Genomic DNA, 22,770 nt, shown 5'->3' with positions numbered 1-22,770 from the left:
TAATTTTGTAGTTAAGCAGTTCAATGTTCTTGGGCACTGACAAATAAATTTGATTAATAACATTAATTATTTGATTATTGACATTGTTTAAGGGGTGTGTGATATAATATTGAGTTAACACACAGTCTTTAAAGCAAACTCGCCTTTAGCAAGGCTTTTCTTTCTTCCAGATGAAGGTCAATAGCCCAAAATCAAGGAATCTGAAGTTAATGAAACTGATTTCCAGTCAGATGGAAATCAATCGAAATGGCAGACACAGGACAAGGATTGAGAAACTCTGGTTTACAAACACTGAATATGGACCTGAAGTGCCACTTATTATATAATTTATCTAATTAAGAAATAATAAATACTACAGATAAACATTGATGTTAGACAGTATAACAAAGCACAAATAATATTTTAGAAAATAACTGGATGTCCTGGGTCAGTTAAAGGAAATGATAATAGATTTCAACATAAAATAATCTCTTGTGTGTGCATGTGTGTCCTCCTTAATGTTGAAGATGGGCAGTGAAGATCAAGCCCTCAAGGTGAATTATCTGTAATTACTCATGACTCGCCCACTTTAGAGTGATAAGCATTTTGCCCTGAAAGCTATGCCCTCAGAAATGATTTCAAATAATGTGGGGGACCGCTGCTGACACTGACGAATGGCCCAGACCTCCCGCTGCCTGTGTAAGCACAAATCGCCCCGGTTAAAGCAAATTAAGAGCTGAGCCCGTCGGACGCTCTGCTCCGTGCGCCAGAGTGGAGCAGATAGCAGCGGTAAACACAAGCCCGCCGCGTGCAGACAGCACTTTAAACACGCGGCCCTGTTTATTAGAGCCTCTCCAAATTGCATCAGGACTCAGCCTGGGATTCATTATCCTCCTTCAAGCCAGATTGCTCCCAGTTTTTTTTTTCTGCCGCGATTACCCATCAAGACTGCCGCGCCCCACCGGACCCTTCCCGCGTGCTGAACGAGCGGCGAATGCGGCCGCCTTAAGAGTTCTGAAGGGAGCCGCATTATGAATTGATGACACATTTGATTAGGATTGAGAATTTCCCTCATCGTGTGCACCGGGCATGCCGATGCTTAAAGCCTAGCTATTCCAGTTTCTTGATACCTCCGAAGGTTGATAACAGTAATCTTGGGCAGATCTTGGGAGAGCGTTATTGTACACTGGTCTCTGCGTATGATGTGCAAAATGTCTGTACACAGACCTATGTTGATTGCACCATTGGAATATTATTGGCAACAGTGCAGCAGAACTATCCCTGTACCTCAGCCTCAACCCCAACCCCAATTTATTTGTAATTAGATACAAATTTGTGTGAAATCCGGAGGAAATGATTTGTGGAGAATTCCACATGTACAATAACAATAAAAAACAACCTCTTTCCAAGATTTGTATCAAATGTGAAATATTATCATGCAAAAGGACCCGGACATTCCAGAATCTGGAATGCTATAGTTTAATACACAAAACAAAAGCTATTGGTAATAAGGCACAGCCCTTAGAAAGCACCAGACCTCTCTCTGTTGGACTACACTTAGAGAAAGAAAAAAAAAAAAAAACTAATTCACCACTTTTCTTCATTCATGAAGAGTCAGCATTTCAACATAATAATAAAAAAATGAAAATAAATTAACAGCTTCTGGCTGTTTATTTCTGAATGTTTTTTTTTTGTGTGTATACAAGTAGAAGGGTGACCAGCTGGAGAAAGTGAAAAGAAATCCCCCCATAAACAGGGATTAGCGCTCTGCCTCGCCAAAAAGAGGTAAATGGGGAGGTTATGGTGTGTTATGTCCACCCCCCCACTCTGAAAAAGCTGTGATGAAAAGCTATTGACTGATACAGTGCAGTTGCTCGCTGTGACTCAATGCTGGAAATCTAAGCTGGTGAAGCACTTGTCAAATCTAAGGTTTCGAGCAGCAGGGTGGGAATGTTGCTCTGTGCAGGAACATTTGCCTTTAGGGTAAACAAACCCCATCTGTGTTCATTTTGTCTCACATTTCCCTCCAATCCCCCCAGCCCAACCCCCCAGCCCCCCCCCTCTGATTCATGTCTTAATAAAATTGCATCCATTTCTCTCATTGATCTAAAAAAAAAAATCAATCACTTCTGAAGTTCATATTTCCAGTCTTGGACTTGTCTCCTTAGAGCTAAAAGCCATATATTTCTTCAGTTTATTTAATCATACTTTAGATTTTAGGCAAATAGAACTATTCAAGCTTTTCAGGAATGCAGTTTGTGAGCTTGTTCTGGAAATAACCTTGAACAATGCAAACGATAGATATAATTGTAAATACAAAACAAAAACATAATACTAAGGGCTGATCCTAAGGGCCGATCATGACAGGAGTGATATTTTGATTGGCTAAACAACTGTCAACAGCCAATCCATTGGTTACCGTGTATTAAGTGTGTCCCAGTGTCCTATTCCCAGCTGTGTTTCGCCTACAATATGAACACACGGCACTCTGCTGCAGCTTCCTCTGGGCTGCGTAAGTGTGCCGGGCAGCATGTCCGACTGCCCTCTGTCGTGCCCCTGTCCCTTTAAACAATAAGCTCTCACAGTGACCCCTCACTGATCTCTGACCTCCACTAAGAGTCTCACAGGTGTGACCTCACTCCCAGCTTGCTGCCGTTTGGAGTCCTGTGAGTGTCCTTGCATGTATCAATTAGTGCTGGAACAACCCTGCCAACCCTCCGCAGCCCCATTGGCTCTGCAATCAGTGGGGCGGTAACATCTGCCCCAGATATCCCTATCACCTCCTTGGATGTGTGCGTGCGTTCGGGCCAACATGCATGACGGGACGTCTTTGTTAATTATTCTCTTGAACACTCCTTCTGGAACCCTATATGGCGCAGTAATGGAAGGCCTGGCACCAGCTCCAGCTTCACATCTCACAGTGGGCGCAAATGGCTGCAAGGAATGCGGGCGGAAATTCAATGAATTGAATGTTCATGTGTCCAGGAGTAATTGTAGCCAATACCACTGAAAGTCCACAGTAAACAGCAGTCATTTCTGAGGCTAATGTAATTCTGCTGTAACTTGAGCAAGTGGAGGATTATAATTTTATTTCACTGCTCTGAAACACAAGCTCTACTTATGATGGTTCACTAGTGCCAGAGAATCTATTAGTTGCAAGCATTTGGCCCTTCCTCGGGTCCTCATACACAGGAAGAGGTGGGCCAGGGCCTTGCCAAATGTACCAACTCTTCATTTGCACATATCAACCATGCTGACAATCTTTCCACCTTGGGGTAGTCTAGGGGATTGCCATGACACCCTCCTCAGCCCCTAACGTCTCTCTCCTACTGCTGACACAGTTCCGCTGACCTGGTCCAGGTGCTGTGTTTCCACTACAGATTTCCCTAAGGCACCAGAGTAGGACCTGAGCCACCTCCCCGTGCCTTTCCTGCTAGCGAGGCTAGCGGGATATAAATCATTATGACATTTTACGATGAAGCAAAATTTGCATTTCAACTCATGGTGTCATGCAGAAACCTTGTTTGTAATTCAAATCTATGTTATAGTTGCTTCTGCATTGTACAGAGCTGAATTGCATTTTCTGCCATGTGGTTGTTTATGCTGCTTCTTCATGGTCAGGGCTACCCTGCAACAGATAGTGATATCTCAGTGTGACTCACTTGGATTAAAAAAAGATAAATAAACTATCATTTAATTATACTTTTTTTGGTTCAAAACTTTTTTTTTTTTTGCGTGACACAGGATATTTTTCTTTAAATGTACAAACATTGCATTATCATAACAAATTTGAGACTCTTTTGAAGACATATTTAATGAATGATGCATGGTCCTTCATGTTTTAATTAGGTTCAAATTCTTTCCACTGCCAGTCAATCACTTGTCCTCTCCATGCAGTCAGTGTTTGTTTGTCTGTCCATTCAAGACAAACTAAATATTAGGGGGAAAAAAAAACAAATACGCAAAGGTCACCTCATAAACCAGCATTCTTTCTCCTTTGTTGAATCCCACAACAAAGACCTTGTGATGTTATGCCAGCGCTGCACGCAAATATGTTCAAGTACATCTGGCACTGTACTGCCAAACTTCTCCTTGGCAGGCCTGAGTTCTGGGCCTGTAACCGGCCAGGCCCAGGTAATATCCCACCCCAGAGAGGAATCTCACCCTCCATCTCCAAGCCAAGGTGACCTGCCCGCCGATCGCTGCTGTCCTCTCGTGAACTCGTGAACCCGCTAAACACGCTTCTCGAACACATTTATGCCTTTCAAATAAATCTATATGCGCTGAGACCACCTGACACAAGAGGTAATGTGAAGACCTAGATTTGAACATGCCATAAATATGGTGCATACGTGCATGAAGGATCATTGTTGGAAGGTTTGAGGTGGGGTATCACCATAATGATGTCACGTACTGTATGCCGATCTGCAGTTGATGCAATATGTTATTCTCAAACGTATGATCCACACATCCTATATCTTCTTTCATTTGTTTTGGCAGCGCCGCTCAACACACAGCCATTCTCAGCAATCTGATAATGTGCAGCAGGCACCTGGGCTGCATTTGGCACATCAATAACCCTCCTGAAACCCAGCGTCTTGAATTACTGCAGTATTGTGGAGTCAATCAATAAAAGCGCTGAGAATCCATGCAAATGAACACTGCAATAGTGTCCATGCAAATGTCACTCGTAGAACTATTTAAAATTAGGCCCTAAAGGAATGTTCATATAAATGTTTCATCACTGAAATATTTACTGTTGGCTCTGTTAGAGTGGCTATCGTAAAAATATTTATTGCTTGCCCCATGAGTGTTCATTTAATGTTAAACAGTTTGTGATGCATTTATGTGTTGGGATTTCTCCTCACCTTGCCACTCCATCTTGATAAAACAATGAGGCTGGGAGGAAGACTGGATTTCTATACACAAAGCAAGAAAATGAAATGTAACACCATAAACAGGGTATTTCAAATGGTTTCACAGGTTACCTTTGGAAAAAAAAAAAAAAAAAAACTTGGCTTCAGGGGATTGAAAAAATAATGGAACATATTGCCTGAGAAATCAAGTTTCACATCCTAACCTAGCTCTTTGCCATTGGTTCAGAGTTCAAACAAAAAAAACAAAACCAGCAACTCACAACTTCGATCCAATACTGATTTTGAATTTACTGCCTCCATGTTGGCACAGTGAACAAATCAGCTCTTACATTTAAAAACTGTACTGTTTGTCGATACTCAAGAACTGTAGAAAGGGTTGTTGTGATTAGTACTGAAATCTTGGAAAAGAAGCTTTGTTGTTGGTCACAGCTAATCTTCAAACACGCCTCTGATGTTTCATTTACACACGGGCAAAGAGGAAATACGAACGGGCAAATTCCTCAATCTGTGCTACAACGGGACCCACTTGTTTCATTTGATAACAAACCGCTCTCAACCACAAGAGGGTCTGCGTCATGCTGCCTGAGGGTCTGTGTCTTGCAGCCTGAGGGTCCACGTCATGCCAGAATCAGCTTACTCTGGGGTTGGGGAGGGGAGTTTAGAATGGAGCAAATGGTCATTACTGTTAAAGACATCTATTGACTTTTCAGGCACCAGTTATCACCCATTTCAGATATGTTAAAACTCTTTGATAATGACCATTTTCCATTCAGAAAACCTATTTTTGGTTAACCCACTGTAAAACTGATTTTCAGTGAAAGTGTGAGTGTTGGTGTTAATCAGGATCAGTTTAGCAATAAGTGATCTGTGATCAGTGGTGTACAGGGGGTGTGACAATGTCCTTCTGTCCTGCCCCCAGTGGGAAGAGATAAGCGGAGTGGATGAGCACTACACCCCCATCCGCACCTTCCAGGTGTGCAACGTGATGGAGTACAGCCAGAACAACTGGCTGAGGACCAACTGGATTCCACGTCACTCTGCCCAGAAGATCTACGTGGAGCTCAAGTTCACCCTGAGGGACTGCAACAGCATCCCATTGGTCCTGGGCACCTGCAAGGAGACCTTCAACCTCTACTACATGGAGACTGAGGAGGACCAGGGGCCCAAGTTCCGGGAGCACCAGTTTACCAAGATCGACACCATCGCGGCCGACGAGAGCTTCACGCAGATGGACCTGGGCGACCGCATCCTCAAGCTGAACACTGAGGTGCGGGAGGTGGGACCCGTCACCCAGAAAGGCTTCTACCTGGCCTTCCAGGACCTGGGGGCCTGCGTGGCCCTGGTGTCAGTACGGGTGTACTTTAAGAAGTGCCCGTTCACGGTGAGGAACTTAGCCATGTTTCCTGACACGGTGCCCACGGACTCCCAATCTCTGGTGGAGGTGCAGGGCTCCTGTGTCAATAACTCCAAGGAGGAGGACCCGCCCAAAATGTACTGCAGCACCGAGGGGGAGTGGCTTGTGCCCATCGGGAAATGCCTCTGTGACATTGGCTATGAAGAGCGAGGGGTGTCCTGCCAAGGTAAGGCACCCACATTCTCTCGCTTCTTTCCTCCACTGTTTCTCGTTCAAGCTGTCAGTGCCTGTCTTTTGCTCTTCATCTCAATGCTCCATCTACCCTCATGGAATGGGAGATCTATGCCAGCACATTGCCAGAGGTGCCCATACAAGTTACTTTGACACCAGGGTTTCTGAAATTACTCACACCTGGACATGTTTTTGTAAGTAAGTTAGTAACCAAACAAACATCAAATAAAATGCATTTGGTTTGCCTCCTTTCAGATCAACAATATTAAGCTAAACTTGATTTAACCTGCACATAAATTTACCTTCATTTCACCTGCTGCTTCATGTAGATTAATATGCATTCGGATTCACATTTCGAGTTTGCATGGGGTGTCCTTTCTGTACCCTCATGCTAATGGTGCTTTCACCAATTAACTTCATTAAAATGAACATTGAAACAGTGCTGTGTCCACCTGTGGAAGACACTGTCCTTTCAGAAACAACTCCCAAGCAATTTCTGGAGAGGAGACACATAAGTGATGTCAATTCCATTTTTCTTTTCCTTTAAATTTCCTTGAACGGCACCCTTAAAATCAAAATGGTCAAATAACTGTTCTAAATGCGTTTAGTGCCTGAATCTGTTGTTATCTAGAGTCTAGTATTTTAGAAGTGCAAAAATGCTGTCCCAGCAAACCGTGATTATCATGAGAGGATAACACTATACTTCAGGAAGGACATATATAAGGCCAGGAGAGAAAGCAGTGTGTCATTAACCTCTTATCGCTGAGCGAGGATACGGCGTGGAGACACAAATGCCCCTCGCTGCTGACGGTGGGGGAACCCGAGCCCCGTGGTCACCCTCAGGGTGCGCGTACCGCATGGTTCTGCAGTGGGAACATGCTGAAGCGGTTACTGTGGAGCTGTGTAATACTGTACTGCAGCACCTCATTAGAGGCCTGGCAGACTCATCCAGAGTCTGGCATGCAGGACTGAGGGATGTGACCAGAGATGGGAGGTTGTATGTGTGTGTGTGTGTGTGAATGAGTGAGCGAGTCAGAGAGAGAGAGCAGTATGAGTGTGCCCTGTAGAAGGGCTACGTAGCCGAGTGCTTTGGGTGCCTTTTAGCTCATAAAAAAAAGTGTTTTGAGAGGGTGTCAAACATGAGTTTCTATTTAACCTACACTTAGTGTTTATATGACCTTAACGTTCACTAAATAAAGAAAGTTATTTAAGAAAGTTTGTTTATTGTTACTTCTTTAGTATGAGTTTGCAAAGGTACCAAAATTACAGAATAAAAATGTACAAAAATGAGCAGACTTAAATGACAAATACAGTTAAATGGCAGAACAGGTACATTTACTAGAGGTCATGGTTGTGGTACCTATATAAAACTGTCACAAAAAATGATTTATTTCTTGTCTAAATACACCCAGTATAAATTACGCAGATGATGCGATTTCACTTCAGTGTGCTTAGATCAGACAAAAAACAAATGGAGGACGAACATGGGCTGTATCCTTACTTTACTTTTTTTTAAAAAATTTTACTAAAAAATGTAAACTGCGGCTGACCCATTTCTCAGCTATGTCCGTTTGGCAAATTGAATTTTTCAAGATTTCCCATCAAGATTGGAGAATGTATCCTGTCAAGAAAAATATACAGCACAAGACCTTCCCAGAGTGTTGTATATATTTCACACTTCAGGATTGGAAACTGGGTACTATAATGGCTTTACTGCTCCAGGCAAGATAAATGAAATTGTATAAAAATAAAATGTGGAAAGCTGAAGAGCTGTGGTAGGACCAGTATGAGAGGAATGGTGTAGGATGACCTCTCATTGCATCACTGGTTTTTGCAATGCACTTTTAACATACTAGGTGACATGAACTTGCAAGAAGGCCCAGACCAGGCTGAGCACATAGCAGAGACCCTGTAGGTTCCTTTCTCAGCTTTTTGCCATTGGCTGTCTATGACATACTCTGCAGCGGCAGGACACAGTTGGCTTTGGAGGCAGGGGTGCTTTAAGTCAATTAGGGTTCCCTGGGATATCGCTGCTTTAGCTCCTCCTAGCGGTGTGCAAGGTCCCCACTGCCAGTTGTCATCCATGAGATTCACACCCCTTTGATTGGTGCTAGCCCTGCTGTTGTGCTGTGTTGGTGTGTGGAAATTAGCCACTGGCTCCCCAGTGCAAGTGCACTTCACCTGCAGAGAACCTTGCGTAGGTACGGGTGGCCCAGCTTTGCCTCGAAAAGCAGGACTGGCAATTCCAAATGAAGACACAAAAGGGAAGAACTGGGCAAAAGTTTCTGATAGCAATAGCTCATTATGCAGTTACAATATTGCCTGGCTCTCAAATAATCTCAACAATTTCATATACATCTGGAAAATAAAACACATTGCAAGGAGAGTGCTTGTTTTGACATGCCAAGAGGGCAGCTCTTGAAAAGTCATTTGTCAATATAACCAGATCCCTGTCACCCAGCACTAAAACGATCATTACGAACAAAAGTGGAAATACCAGTCCAGGTTTAGGGATCTGGTTAAATTTATATAGGACTCCAGGAGAAATATATAAATGTAGGGACACCGGGCGCAGGGAAATTGGTTGGACTCTATGCGGACCTTTCCAGAGCTGGTGTAGCTCTGAGGTATGATAATAAATGGACTGGCAGCTGGCCGGCCGGCAGAGAAACCGGGCTCTGTCTGTGTTATTATTTGAGTTGAGCCGGGTCCCAGGAGAAATCACCGCCACTCATAAAGTGTTCTGCTTCATTCCGCTCTCTTCTGAGCAAGTCAAAATATGTTGAGAGGTGGAATTTCTGGGTGTAGCGTGTGCATGCAGTTGTTTGCGAGCGCGTGTTCGTGCGAGCGTGTTCGCACACTGTGCTTGCGCATCCATCTGCGTCTGCATCTGATGAACAGAATGCATCTGAGAATTGAGCATTGAGAAGAACACTTGGACAGAGCTGCTGTTCTGTCGCTAAGTTACCTTAATGTGTGCAGCAGGGTGGGGCTATTCATGAACTGAATAGAATTAGAATGAGAATGCATTGTAAATTCAAATTCAATTCCTGGAGCTGGAGTTGCACGCAGGTTTAAAGCTATAGAATTGAATTGGAATGACAGGAAACAGAATTGAATAAAATAGTTACATCAAATACCTTCAGTATGATTATGTATTAGGATTACACGTTATATTACAGGTTATGACGGATCTGTTCTCAACTCATTTTCATTTGATTTAAATGAACATGTGAATGCTTTAGGTTCTCTGTTTTCCAGAGCACAAAATTCCATACAATAATGCTGAATTGTCAAAGTTTACGACTTAGATATTTATTTATTACCTTAAATAAGGCCAACTTTTGCCATTGCCCGTGTTGAAGATGTGAGACTGATTTAGTGTGTGATGATAGAACTGATTTACATTTGGATTGCTTTTTATGTATGACCTTTTTTGAAAACATGATTTGTGTGTGAACTCTGGCCTGTAATATTAACACTGAGATTTGAAATCCCCTTTAAACTGAAAGTGGATGGAAACTCTAAAATGTCAGGAAAGACCACAGTGATGGATCACTTTGGTGAACCAACTCCAACAACATCAGGAAACCACAGTGCAGTCTGTAAGCATTGTAGTATACCTGTCCATCAATCCACCCGAGCAACTATCAACATTAAAAGGCATCTTCGGGTAAGTTTTCTATGCTTTACGTAAAAAAAATAAATAAATAAAACAAAACTCTGAACAATTGTATGAGAATAAATTATGTTTCTCACTTTTTATAAAATAAAATACTACTTAGTTGATGCGCCAGTCTTAACGACTACTTGTATCTTTATTTATTTTTATTTTTTCCATAGATTGCGTTGTTGCCGTTCTCGTTGTTAGTGTTAATCAGTTTAACCACCAGGGTCCAGGTTGAACTATGCGGTTGTTCCCTGTACTTGGACCGGTACTTCTCTCTAGGGGTTTCGTCATACTTGTTCCTGGTTATGGTTATACACTTTGTTGTACGTCGCTCTGGATAAGAGCGTCTGCCAAATGCCTGTAATGTAATGTAATGTAATGTACTCATTATCTGTTATTATGTGAAATCTTTATAGTTAATCTTTATCAAGAGTGCAAATAATTTCTGAGCCAACTGAGTCAGTCACTGTACCACAGTTCAGGTAACCAAGAGCCTATTGTTCTTCTGTTTTCTTCTAGAGAAAGCATCCTTACATTCTTAGTGGAGCAGACATGCTCAACAGTAACAGATAAACTGAATCAAAGCAAACTGAACTGCTTGACCACTCTGATACTGTGAAGTGGTCAGCCACAGTGATCAGTTACGGCTTAGAGACAGCATTGCCAACTACATTTCCAGTAGTCTAATTCCTCTGTCAACTGTTGAAAACAAGGACTTTTGCAAACTTTTCAACTTAGATGAACTTAATTTCACCACAAGCTCGGAAGCTTATTCCACCGTTTACAGCCATCATCAAGGATAGCTTGAGAGCTCAAAAGCAGAAAGCTGAACACATCTGTCTTACTGTGGACAAAGCAATACCACTGCCTTCTACAAGACTGTCAGCAAAGCGTGTGTCATTGTGACCGATAATGCCGTAAACATGGTGAAGGGATGCACTCGCTTCTGATCAGTGGAGGGTCATGACAGTGACACAGATGATAATGATCATGATGGAGCTGACCTCCTGGAGATCAATGTAATTGAAGACCTGGAGTATTTACCACCTGAGAGAAGCCCATGCTTTATCCACACTATCATGAAGCTCCATGCTGCAAATGCAACAAGGTGGAATAGCCAGCTGAAGATGATGAAGGCATTTCTTCAGATCCCCTCACAAGTTCTCACAGCTTCAAGCCCCCATTCCGTTCACGACAAATGAAATCAAACTAATAAAAGTGCTCTGCGAGACGCTGGAGCCTTCTTGAGGAAGCAACAGATCGATGCTCGGCTGATAATGCTGTAACCGTGAGTTATGTTATTCCGTGTGTCCGAGTCTTTGCTATGCTGTGGCAAGTATGAGACCCAGCAAAACTAACACAAACAGACACACACATGCACAAACTAAATCTTTACTAGAAAAACGGCTGGCTAAGTTGGAATAAATGGGAGGGTTTTCAGATGGCTGCCACCCTAGACCCAAAGTACATGAGTGGAGGAAGACACAACACCAAGGAGATGCTGACAAATGAAGTCCTCTCTCCCAACCAAAATCATCTACTGCAAAATATCCCTCTGCACCACCAAAGAGGAAAACAAAGGTCTTTGCATTTATGGATTCCCCAGCCCTGTCCACAACCATAGTTACCAGCATCAGGAGGAGGTATCAAGCCACATCTGCACCTGTGGATCACATTTTTATTATCGCTGGCAAGATATTTAGATGTAATCTTAGTGATGTGAAATTTGAAGATGTATGCTTGATACAATACAATTTATAAATAAATAAAAAAAAACTCATTATTGCATTTTAAGGGTTGACACATCATGTATTACAGTATGGCAGGACTGGACAGCTTATTTTATAGTTAAATTGTAAATTTTAATAGTTACACACACAAAATACCACCTAAAAGGTACCTTTAACATGATATTTAGTATTTCTAATATAACCCTATATATAGTGTTAGATATGAGGATAGGGGGGGAAAAAGAACATTTCACAGCATATAATTGAATCTTTTGAAACTTTTAATTCCAATTCAATTACAGTTGTTTCCTTTATGACTTTTCCCAAAATAGCTATCTGTTATCGGAGGAGTGTGTTCACAGTGTGATCAGCCTGGACGTGCAGACTGCTACCTGGAACTGAGCAGATGCTTCTGGGATTGGTGGGGAGCTTTTGGTAAACAGACAGCTTTCACCAATCTTTGTTTTTGAATGCAAACACCCCATTGCACAACCACATCATGAACAGTACAGGCGCCAAATTGCCCAGATACTTAAACAAAATTTACAGATGTAAAATGCCACAGTTGATTTCAATCTGTTGTCCACACCGATGAGGGGTGTGAATTTACAAACAAACCTGTCGAAACAATGTGCCAACACGACGCAATACCTCGATGAATCAAAAGAGAACAATAAAATCACGGATGCGAAATGCCACAACCTATAGCTTTAGCCTCTGTCGGCCACACAGACGAAGCTTTTCTGGCATGCTACGCATTTCTGGCACACGCTTACTGTAGCCATAACTCACGCAAGGCGCTAACGCAGCCCGAGGGGCTGCACAGCAGACGTCCGCACGCCTGACCGTGCATATCAAACAAGGCCACACTCAGGTGTGTTTCCTGCTTGGGCTCTCCCCTTGTGGTTCAGCAGGAAGTGCTCGGATCCTGTGGCTGGAAAGTGGCTGGTTCAATCACTTCACAAAGCCACCCAGGCACAAGTACCTGCATATCCTGCTATCACAAAATCGTCAAGCGCACTGCACTGGCATCTCGCCATCTTCAACGACCGTGCTGCCCTCACATTTGATTAGAAAAAAGCTGCTATTGCTTTCACAACCATCTACAAAAATTCAGGATCAAAACAGCCCTCTGCCGATTTGGTTTAGACTTGTAGGTGCAAAGAACAATATCTGATAATATCTTGCAGAATCTCTGCATACCATGTTTGATAATAGGCAGGCAACTCAAAACTCAGCATATGCGCAAACTGTAAGGACAAAAGCATGCTTGTTGTATTATGCCTGCATTGGCAGTCTAACACATGCTGTAGATTAATGACTCTTTCGCTGAAAAGAAATAATAGCACCCCAAGATTTATTCATTAGAATAATGTAGGCCTTGTGAATAACTTCATGCGTCTCCAAGTTTGCCTACTGCATTGATTTATGGTCTCAAGCACAGACTGGGGCAGCACTAGCATTTTGATCGTTAACATTTTTTGTTAGGCTAAGAGAGACAGACATCAGTGGCAGAATTCCCCCTGCTGAAAGCAATACTGCGGGGTATTCTGAAGGAGACAAACGATGGAGAAAAAGTGAACAGACAGCCGATAGCTTTGCTTTAAGATCCCAGCCCACTGTGTTATCATATTTGTGCCCAGTTGTGTGAATGTTTGGATGTATTTGACAATCTCTTATTAGTTTGAGAGTGGGCTAATGGAGGCTAATAAGGGCTTATGTTACCAGACTGTGACAGCTGCAGCCGGGCACAGAGAGCCTTCCCGGTGAGGAGAGCGGCGTGGCTCTGTGACCTCTCCGCAGACTCGCAGCGCTAATGGATTGATTACTCCAAGGGGCTCGATCGCGGTCGCAGCCGCGGCGCACCGCGGCGCACAGACCCATTTTCCGGGACCTGAGCCGCCGGCTCGGCTTTGACGTCACAGCCAGGCGAGAGAGCGCCCTTTTGGTAAATATTTAATGGCCTGTTGTCTCGGAGGGAAAAGTGATGCAGCATGTTCGGGTTCCGCTCACTGCGTGTACATGCATTTGTGTGCGGGTGTGCAGCGTGCATACACGTGAGCGCGTGCGTGTATGTGTGTGTCTGTGTTACAACATGGACGACTTCTATAGGTTTAAAATAAGATTGTGGCCCATGTGGAAGTGACATGTTTATCCTAGCCTGATTAATATTATAATTTAATTGCTTGGTGGCCACCCTTGTGCAGGGGCAACTCACATAGCGAACATTAGTCCATATTATATTACAGCTGAGTGTTTACTGAAATCATTTAGATTTATACAATTTAATTGTTTTACTTAAGGGTATTTAAGTAGGGGCTCATTTGGGAATCAAACATGCAACCTTGTGGTTTCAAGCCCTGTTGCTAAACAGGTATGTTTGAGTGTGTGGGACTCACAGTGTATGTGTGCACACAAAAAGAATATCTACTGAAATAAATCCTTCTGCGTTTCCCCTTGTCCCTTGTATTTACACACCGGAGTTGTGTCATTATTTGTCTGAGAGCTGGGTGTAGCGCTGCACAGTTTTGAAAGCTGGTAACATTATTTGTTGCATCAGAGTTTAAACTGAGAGCTACTATACATTTCTGAGATTAAACGAAGGAAACCGGAACATTTTTCACATCACCGAAAATCCAGGTGTACTCTCTCAGCTCATAGGAGCCATACAAGTTTCAGACATTGTGGTTTCCTCACAGTACATTAGACTACTGTCAAACTTGTTCAGCTGTATTAAATCACATCTTTGACTAGTGCAGTCATCAGAAACGAAAATGGTTTGGTTTGATCAAGCTGTAATCCCTTTCCTAGCGAAAAAAAAAGCTTGCAATAAAACTCCCTTTTCAACCAAATGCAGCCGGGTGTTCACCTGAACACCTAAATAGTGTTTCACCAACTTTTAACCAAACAAATGTTCACTGGATAAGATGAAAGCACCCCTCCTTCTTTCCTCAAACTCTCCTGTCCTACAAGCTCTGGAGATTCAAGTGGGATCAATATGTAACAACCAAATGTGAGGTTAGCCACCAGAGAAGGGGTGAAATAATTACAGTTCAATACCACAGCGTATGTTTCCCAGGACTCACCTGTACTTTTAAAAAAAGACATAGTACAAACGACTCAAGATGCAAAAAGTACATATTGGACCTCCCTAAACAGAAAGGTTTCCTTTCAGACAGCTAAACTCCTTAGACATTATAAACTTTGGAGAAAGGGCTAAATAATAGTATTTTAAAAATAAGCAGGGAACAATCAATACACAAATCTTGCCTGATTCTTTTTCTAATTTATAAACAATGAAATTGCATTTTATTTTTACATTTTTATCAATACAATCAAATAAGTAACAACAAATATAACAGGGCATATTTAGCTGACATAAAAGTTGTGAAACAATAGATCTTTACAGATTTAAAAAAAAAATGTTTAAAATAACAATAATGCAGAAAATCCAGTATTTCAACCATTAAATTACAACAGGAGTACACACAATTTTAACTGAGCACAAAAAAGCACAAAAACATTCAGATGCTTTACCAAGAATTACTGTGATTTGATTCACATTTGATTATCCATTTCACTACTAGGATCAAATCTGAAAACAGAACAATGTAAACTTGATTTCAAGATACCAGCATTCCTGTGGAGAGGTTATAAATTCTTTAACCACACTGAGTTTCCATTACTGGGGAAAAATACACAACCTTGCCGTCATCCTCAGAAGCAGGTCCTCTTTGTATTTTTCACCCCAGAGCTGTGGCTTGTTTGCGGGTCTGCTAACGGGCTAACTTCTGTTAGCACGTAGGAGAACGATGGGGGACTTTCATTAGGAGGCCACGGAGCAGGTGAGCTGCTCGCTATCTTGTGTGAAATTCCTTAAAACAAAACACAATCTAAAAACAACATATAAAAAAGCTGAGGCCCCAGGCCGGATGTCTGTGTGTCTGCGGCTTGTCCCGTGTCCACAGCTGCCCAGACGCCCCTTTGAGAGCCCAAGTGGTTTACATTCCAGGTGGATTTGCCTGGATACACAATCCCCAGAGCTCTCTATCCCCTGATTAGTTATCGGACCTTATTAATGCCTCTGAAGAAAGTACCACAGGGTATTTTAACAAGCCACCTCTCACCAAAGGATGAAAAGTGCTTGGAAAAGGGATAAATTTAATACAAACTGACTGAGCTCTTCCGGGATGATTGAGCACTGATCGGCTCTCAAACTCCTTCAACTGGATCTTGCAGCCATTATCAAACATGTGGTTGTGTGAGCATATGCACTACTTAACTTGTGACTATGTGCAAGTGTGCACTAGCTAATGTGATTATCTGCTAGAGTGTGCACTAGCTAACATGTCATCGCATGCAAGTGAGTGTTACTTAACCTATGATTGTTTGTGAGTGCGTGTAATAGCTAGTGTGAGACAGCATCCTCAGTCTGGAAGGGAGCAGACTATGTGAAGTTTTTGGTTACAGGCTTGATATTTGTACAGCAGATCACTGCTGTGAGCCCAGAATTCTTCAGCATAAGTATGATACCTTTCATTTCACCCTGGCTTGTGAATTGTTACACTTTCTCGGTACGACTCGGCGTTTCTTGCCACATTTTTAGCTGAGAAATTCTCAGGATAATATTGGCACTGAAGCGACACATGTAAGTACAATAGGACAGCCTACATAAATATCCTTTCTTTTTGGTTGTTTTCCAGCTGCATATATTTGGGAATGCATAATAATAGTTTTGATAATTATAATACCCACTGCAGTATTCAGAGGCGGCTCGGGAAAAAGGTGTGGGGGTGGGGTTATGTTCTGTTGCCTTGGTTTGTTTTTGGGCTGAGCAGCAGGAGACTTAATTAATTTCCCCAGTCTCTGATTGCTAAGGTTGTTTCTCCCTCAAGAGTGTTCAGCAGTCAGGCCAGTTTTCTGCAGACACAATTAACACAATAACTGAGAGGACACGCTGTGTCTACAAAGGCACATGGAGCCTACGAGGACACACTGCACCAACAGTGAGCGGACACGTAACAGTTTTACCAAAAAGAATGGCATGTCTGAGTAAGCTCAAAGCTTGATGGATATACGGCCTGAATGTTTTCCTTTTATTGGAATTGCATACGCTTATCGTAAAACGTTACTGACTGCGTCTGCGGAAATAGAAGCAGTAAAACCATTCCAGTATCTCCTCCTGCGAGCAGGGTTTTTGTTAGCCCAACGCAGATGTCGTTTTTTCCATATTTACGTCTCCGTCGAGGCCACGTGAACCAGTTCGAGCCGCGCGGCTGATTGTCCTGGGCGGAGGTTCAAAGCGGTGGCTGGCGTGCCGCTTCGCCGATGGCGGCGCCACGTGTTCGGCATCGCTCCGCGCCCTCCGCAAAAACGCTTTACCCTCTGTCCTCCCTCAGACTCGACGCTCAGACGCTTTCTCAAGGCCTTTTCCATCACGCGTGACAGCGCCGATGGTCCACATCAGTGCGCTGAAACCATATTAAAGCCCCCAGAAGGCTCGGGAGAATCCACTCCTTTATGAGAAAAAGCAGGCGCTCTGCGGTCTCATGATTGGCTCCCCAAAGAAGCTGAGAAGGCAGGCAGCGATGGTGTCAGTGCTGGAGTGACAATGCACAGTATAACAAATGTTTTCCACTGACATTTACATATTAAGATCGATTGTAAAGTAATAGATAAATAATTTGTAAATTAAATTGAGACTCCGATAAGACCACGTCAGGAATTTTGGGATAGGTTAGTGTCAAAGCTGTTAAATTAAAGCCAGCAGTGTTCAGACAGACTCTTAAAACCAAGCCTACCATAGTGTCAGGGCTGTGTCTTTACAAGCTGGCAGTGTTCAAAGACTAAACCAATGGCACTTTGACAAGGACATTTATATATTTATACTCACTGAATTAGGGATCTGGCTTGAAGGAGTATGGAACAGTGCAGGAGAAAGAATGAGACTGAGGAAATACTTTCTTATGTGGTTGTTTATGTTCAATGTCAAAATGCTTAAATGGAATGAAAATCATTACAGTGAAACTTTTTTTTGGCAAGCCACTTTTTGACAACACATAAGGGGTAGATTTTTCACGGTATTTATTTTACAGTAAAGGACTAGATTACTGGTTAGAATCACCCTTAATAGACAAACATGAAAACTGAATCCAGAATATAGATTTGTTGCAGGTACAATATTTTCCTGAGCTTGTTTTCTTTCTTTTTCATTTTTCTTTGACCTGAGGAAAATGCATACATACATTGATTAATGCTCATGTGTTACACTAACTGGGACAGGCTGAATTCAATAAGCAGTAAGGTCATTATTGGAGTGAGTGAAACAAAAGTGTACAGCCCTTTTTTATTGAACATTTTTAATGGAATAGCTGGGGTAGTCAGGGGCACACCAGGGGTTTTGGGCCCCATGGATAATCACACATCCCCTCACACCAACTGGATAGCACAGCTTGAAAATATATGGCAAAATTTATTATTGTTATTATTATTATTTTTTTTTTTAAATATACCACAGCTGTCATCAGTATCGCAAATTTATTTATCTGGGCTTTAATCTCCTCCTCTGCAATGGCAGACCCACTCACTCACAAATGCACACAGTCATTGTCTAAAGCCCAGAGAGTAATCTTGTTGCAGCCTGTATCTCATGGAAACCAGATCTATGGATTTCGAGTCAGAACTTGCAAGTATGGGAGTCATTCTGTGATTGTGTTATATCAGAATTTACATCAAAACAGTGTTCCGCTGTATTACTGCTTTTTGTGCCACTGGTGCAAATGCATGTCACCTGGCCTTCTGATGGTGTACTGCCACTGGTGCATACAATTTTATAGTGCTCTCCCATTGGTGTTGTTTAACAATGTAGAGCTTGTTGTCCGGGCAGCCTATTGCCTAATCTAGTGCAAGTGGTGAAACTGTTTTTTGCTCTTTGGACTGTTACCGTCTCAGATCCATTTCAGGGGATTTCATCATCAGGGGTGGGGGAGGAGCACGGTTGCATTGTAGCGCTTCAGTGTCACGGGTCTCCACCTGCGGCGGTCCACCCTACACTTTTGCTTGTGTATTCAGTATGAGTTTTCTATCTGAGAACACAAGGTCCTCAATCTCGGGAATTCTGAAATGGCCATTTTGCAGAATTTATCACAGCTCTGTGACTCTTATCAACACAGAGATCGAACCCCAAAGGCGTGCGATATGCCAAAGTCTGCACGGGAGTTAGTTTCGCCCACCTCAGTGTGCCTGGGCTACTGCATTTGGCTTATTTCATCTCACTGTCATCTTCCCTCAGAGTCGAGAACATCTCCTTGATCCCAGGAGCATTATGTTAGCTGCCACTTGGTTAAGGACAAGGAAAAAGTGACACTGAGCAAGGGTAATATTCCACTGGAGATAGAGCTTTCATTCGTGGGGCTCGCTCGTGTCAAGTGGGGTCGGCCTCCTCCTTCGTACGCCAAGGTCATTTGACGTAAGGATGGAGGAGTAACGTCACGTGTTTGGGATTCGAGGCAGGCCGAATCTGACGTCACCTCAGATGGCAACAGTTTGACACCTTCGCAGGGCACGTTCTGGCGGCTCCCACACCAGCCACAAGCCTTTGTTCGCCAGGCGACTGTGATTTCTAGGTTTGTAGAATAGCTTTCATGCAGGCATTGTCCCGCGTTAACTGGGGACTGGTCCCAGATGGAACCCATTTCAGTTGCTCTGACTCATGGTTTTTGGTTTTCAAATCAGTTTTTAGTGAGGGGACACTAAACTACTTGAGTAGTTTTCTGTTTTTTTTAATCTAGATTTCTGACCCTGAAAGCACTTTCCTCTAAAGTCCCTGATATGACCCACAACATGGTGATATCACTCAGAGGGACAAAGTGATCAAAGAAAGCCAGCCATCTTTGGAACCACTGGAATACTGGAAGGGGAGTATTAGAATTATATGTTTCAAATACTCCATAGCTTCTGAAACTGTAAAAATAGAAAGTGTTTGGTGATGAAGCAGAATTTTCAAACAAATCCCCATTGGTGACATGAGAATAAAATTCTACTCAACTGCTGTGTGATCTTTATATTTCTGCCATTTCCTATGATTCTGATGCTATCCAACAAACACCCAGGGATATATTTGACTTATAAAATTCACATCATCCCACTTTTCTGTAACAAAACTAATTAAATCAGAGAAAGCCCCAAAGCAATAATACTGTTGCTATGCAACATCATCTGAAAGAGATCTTGTGGGAAAACAAGCAAACACTCAGCACTGCTTCTTTATTTTTTGTTGAAGATGCCATTCTGAAGTCGTGACCCAGAAAATAAGTACCTTAATGAAACCCAAAGAAAATACAGACCACACAAAACTATGTCTGAGTCTTCTGCATCAATCAAAGAGTAGTCTCTGATCTGATCTTCTATCCCAGTAAGACAGCAGACAGCCCAGCCTGGGTTCCCTAAATCCATTCAGAGAGTGGTTCCCAGTCCCCAGACTGGACCCCTCTGGTCCAATCGCGTAGCAGTCCCCGGTCTTCATCCACTATACACTATTCATAGCATCAAAGCCTGTTTGCTTTTCTGATGGCTCTTTTATCAACTCACCTTCCAGAGTTGGGTGGAGGGGAGAGGAAAGGGAAAGATGAGAGGGGAGTCTACTGAGAAGTCTCTTTCTAAAATGGGGTGGTTGGTCCTTTTTCCCCCCTCACTTCAAAGATGGTAACCGCAGGGAGGAGGAATGTGGGCAGACACAGGCGGTGGATGGGGCTGTTTATTTGGTACGGACCCCCGGCGGGGGCTGGGTCGCGGGATGGAGGGGGGCGTGACGGTGATCGATGAGTGCAGTGCAGGCCTGACAGCAGGACAAGGCCTTGCTGACAGCCAAACCTCTGGCCCTCGCTGGGGCTCCAGTGGCCCTTCTCACCCGAGCAGGGGACCGGGGCTGCAGGCTGAGTTAAACACAATGGAGGCTTCTTCTTGCCGAGATGGCGGCGGAAGTCTGTCGTCTAAGTCCCTTTTATGATTTTGACTGAACTGTTATTAATTAGGGAGATGATCATTATTTAGATGGTTATGCTGTTTTGTTATCGCTGTCACATGCTGGAATGTTAAATGGGCATCTATGGCTCAGTGACACCCTGCGGAAATTGATTTGCTAGTGTCACACTCATAACTTGTTTGCATAAGAATTTCTGGGAAGGCCCTAGCTAGCAGGCCATTTTTGAGATTCTTACTCTGTTGAATTCAATGCATATTGATGCTTAGATACTCAGTCTCCTTGGAAGCACTATGAGGCTCCATTTCCATGTGGCCTGGTTCTGAAGCTCTGCCTCAATGAAGCTCATGTCTGAAATTCTGGCTCCAAGCAGTCTTGCTTCCAAGGCACCTCTGCCATGCAACCAATCTGATTACTGTCTGGCCCTGGATCATTGGAAGGACGGGATAGTGTTTGACCTTGTACCTTAAAAGTTTGCCAATTTTAATCCACGTCAGACGTATGATAGTGAGTTCAAAGCATCCCAGCAGGGATTCGTCTGCGCTCCTCGATGGACAGCTCTGTCGATGTGGTCAGATCGTTACTGTAAACCAGAGAAGGAGCTTGATTTAATGCCTGCCAGTGCAAAACCTCATTCCATCTTCCTTTCACTCCCAGTGGCTGGTTAGATTATTATTTTTTTTCTTTTTTCAAACTGGCAGCCACCAAATATTTGTAATCAAAGTTGTCAACAGAGAATATAATTGTGCAGATTAATTATAAGGTTGGTATTCTCAGTCGTCTCTTTTTGCTCAAGAAAAGTACGTCTAGCAAGCCAAAGAAAGATGATGTGTTTTGCAATATATCAACCTGCCTGTATTTGTTTATTTGAATGTAAAATAGCTCAGGCCCTGTGCGGTGTGTTTATGAGGCTGTGCCCCTTGGGAAACACCAGCAGTTCTGTGGAAGCTTGTTGCAAAGCCCCCTGGGATAGCCTCCAGTGTCCATGTGATAGAGTGGACTGTGAACTGCCCAGTAGCCTGGCAAAGAAGCAGAATGAATAGGGACAGAAGGGGAATGCTCCAAATATTTTTTTTTCTGGTATTCTCAATGCTGTTACTTGGATTTTTAGGTAGCCTTCCATAGTGCTATTAGCCTATCAAACATCCTATATTTACAATACAGATGGTCTGTGTATCTAAGTCTTAGATTCTAAGACATCCGACAATGATTTTAAACAAGGACATCAAAGGAACTGCAATGATCTTGTGGAAATAAATACAATTCAATTAAATAAATACACATTAGCTCTGTAATTGATTTATTTTATTTGTTTTTAAGTGGACTATGAGACAGGATGCTACATTCAAACAAATATCATGGCTGTTCATGTTAGAGCTGATAGTACTGCATTGCACATTTTCCTGTCTATGAAAAAAAAAATATATATAATGCCATAAACACAGGATATGGGCTGCTTTAGCTGAGGAATGCAATATTTACAATAGGCTTGAATAAAAGTGGCCCAATTTATGATCATAAACTTCCAGCTCAGGAATAGTTTTCACTCGTAGCAGGTTGTGTTTATGAGATCTCTGATTTTAAGCCTTTCTGAGATAGTCCATCATGTGCAATGGATTTGGGGCAGAATGACAAATATTTTCCCCAGAACACAGAAATGAATACACTGAGCTGTTAAGACCATTGTTCCAGGCATTTTGGTGTACAACAGGGGTATGATTGCTTGGACCTACTTACTGATAGTGAATAAGAGGCAATATTGTCTTCGCTCCAAGCTGTTATGCTGCCTCATCAAAATTCACAAAAACCTTCTTAACCCCCCATAAACTGATCCAGCACACTGGCATGTACAAAAAGGGGAAAATTACTCTGGAAGACAACGATCTCTTTCAGGAGACTCTGACACTAAGCTGTGGTTACATGCACGCTTTTTTTCATTCTGACTGAAA

The 22,770-nt window shown here is 42.8% G+C and overlaps 2 protein-coding genes across 3 annotated transcripts in view; one reads left to right on the top strand and one right to left on the bottom strand.

Annotated features, from left to right (window-relative positions):
• epha3 (eph receptor A3) overlaps positions 1 to 22,770 on the top strand; it is a 107,367-nt gene that overhangs the window by 14,956 nt on the left and 69,641 nt on the right. For both annotated transcript variants that reach the window (XM_064310338.1, XM_064310339.1), the window contains exon 3: positions 5,776 to 6,436. In XM_064310338.1, the coding sequence (XP_064166408.1) occupies positions 5,776 to 6,436 (661 nt within the window). The remainder of the gene's footprint in view (positions 1 to 5,775; positions 6,437 to 22,770) is intronic.
• The window catches only part of LOC135240620 (myosin light chain 1, skeletal muscle isoform-like), a 465,194-nt gene that overhangs the window by 437,645 nt on the left and 4,779 nt on the right, over positions 1 to 22,770 (bottom strand). The window lies entirely within an intron of this gene.

The sequence above is a fragment of the Anguilla rostrata genome, chromosome 15 (assembly GCF_018555375.3).
Source record: "Anguilla rostrata isolate EN2019 chromosome 15, ASM1855537v3, whole genome shotgun sequence".
In the NCBI taxonomy this organism is placed as follows: domain Eukaryota; kingdom Metazoa; phylum Chordata; class Actinopteri; order Anguilliformes; family Anguillidae; genus Anguilla; species Anguilla rostrata.
This window is presented reverse-complemented; position numbering and strand designations above follow the sequence as displayed.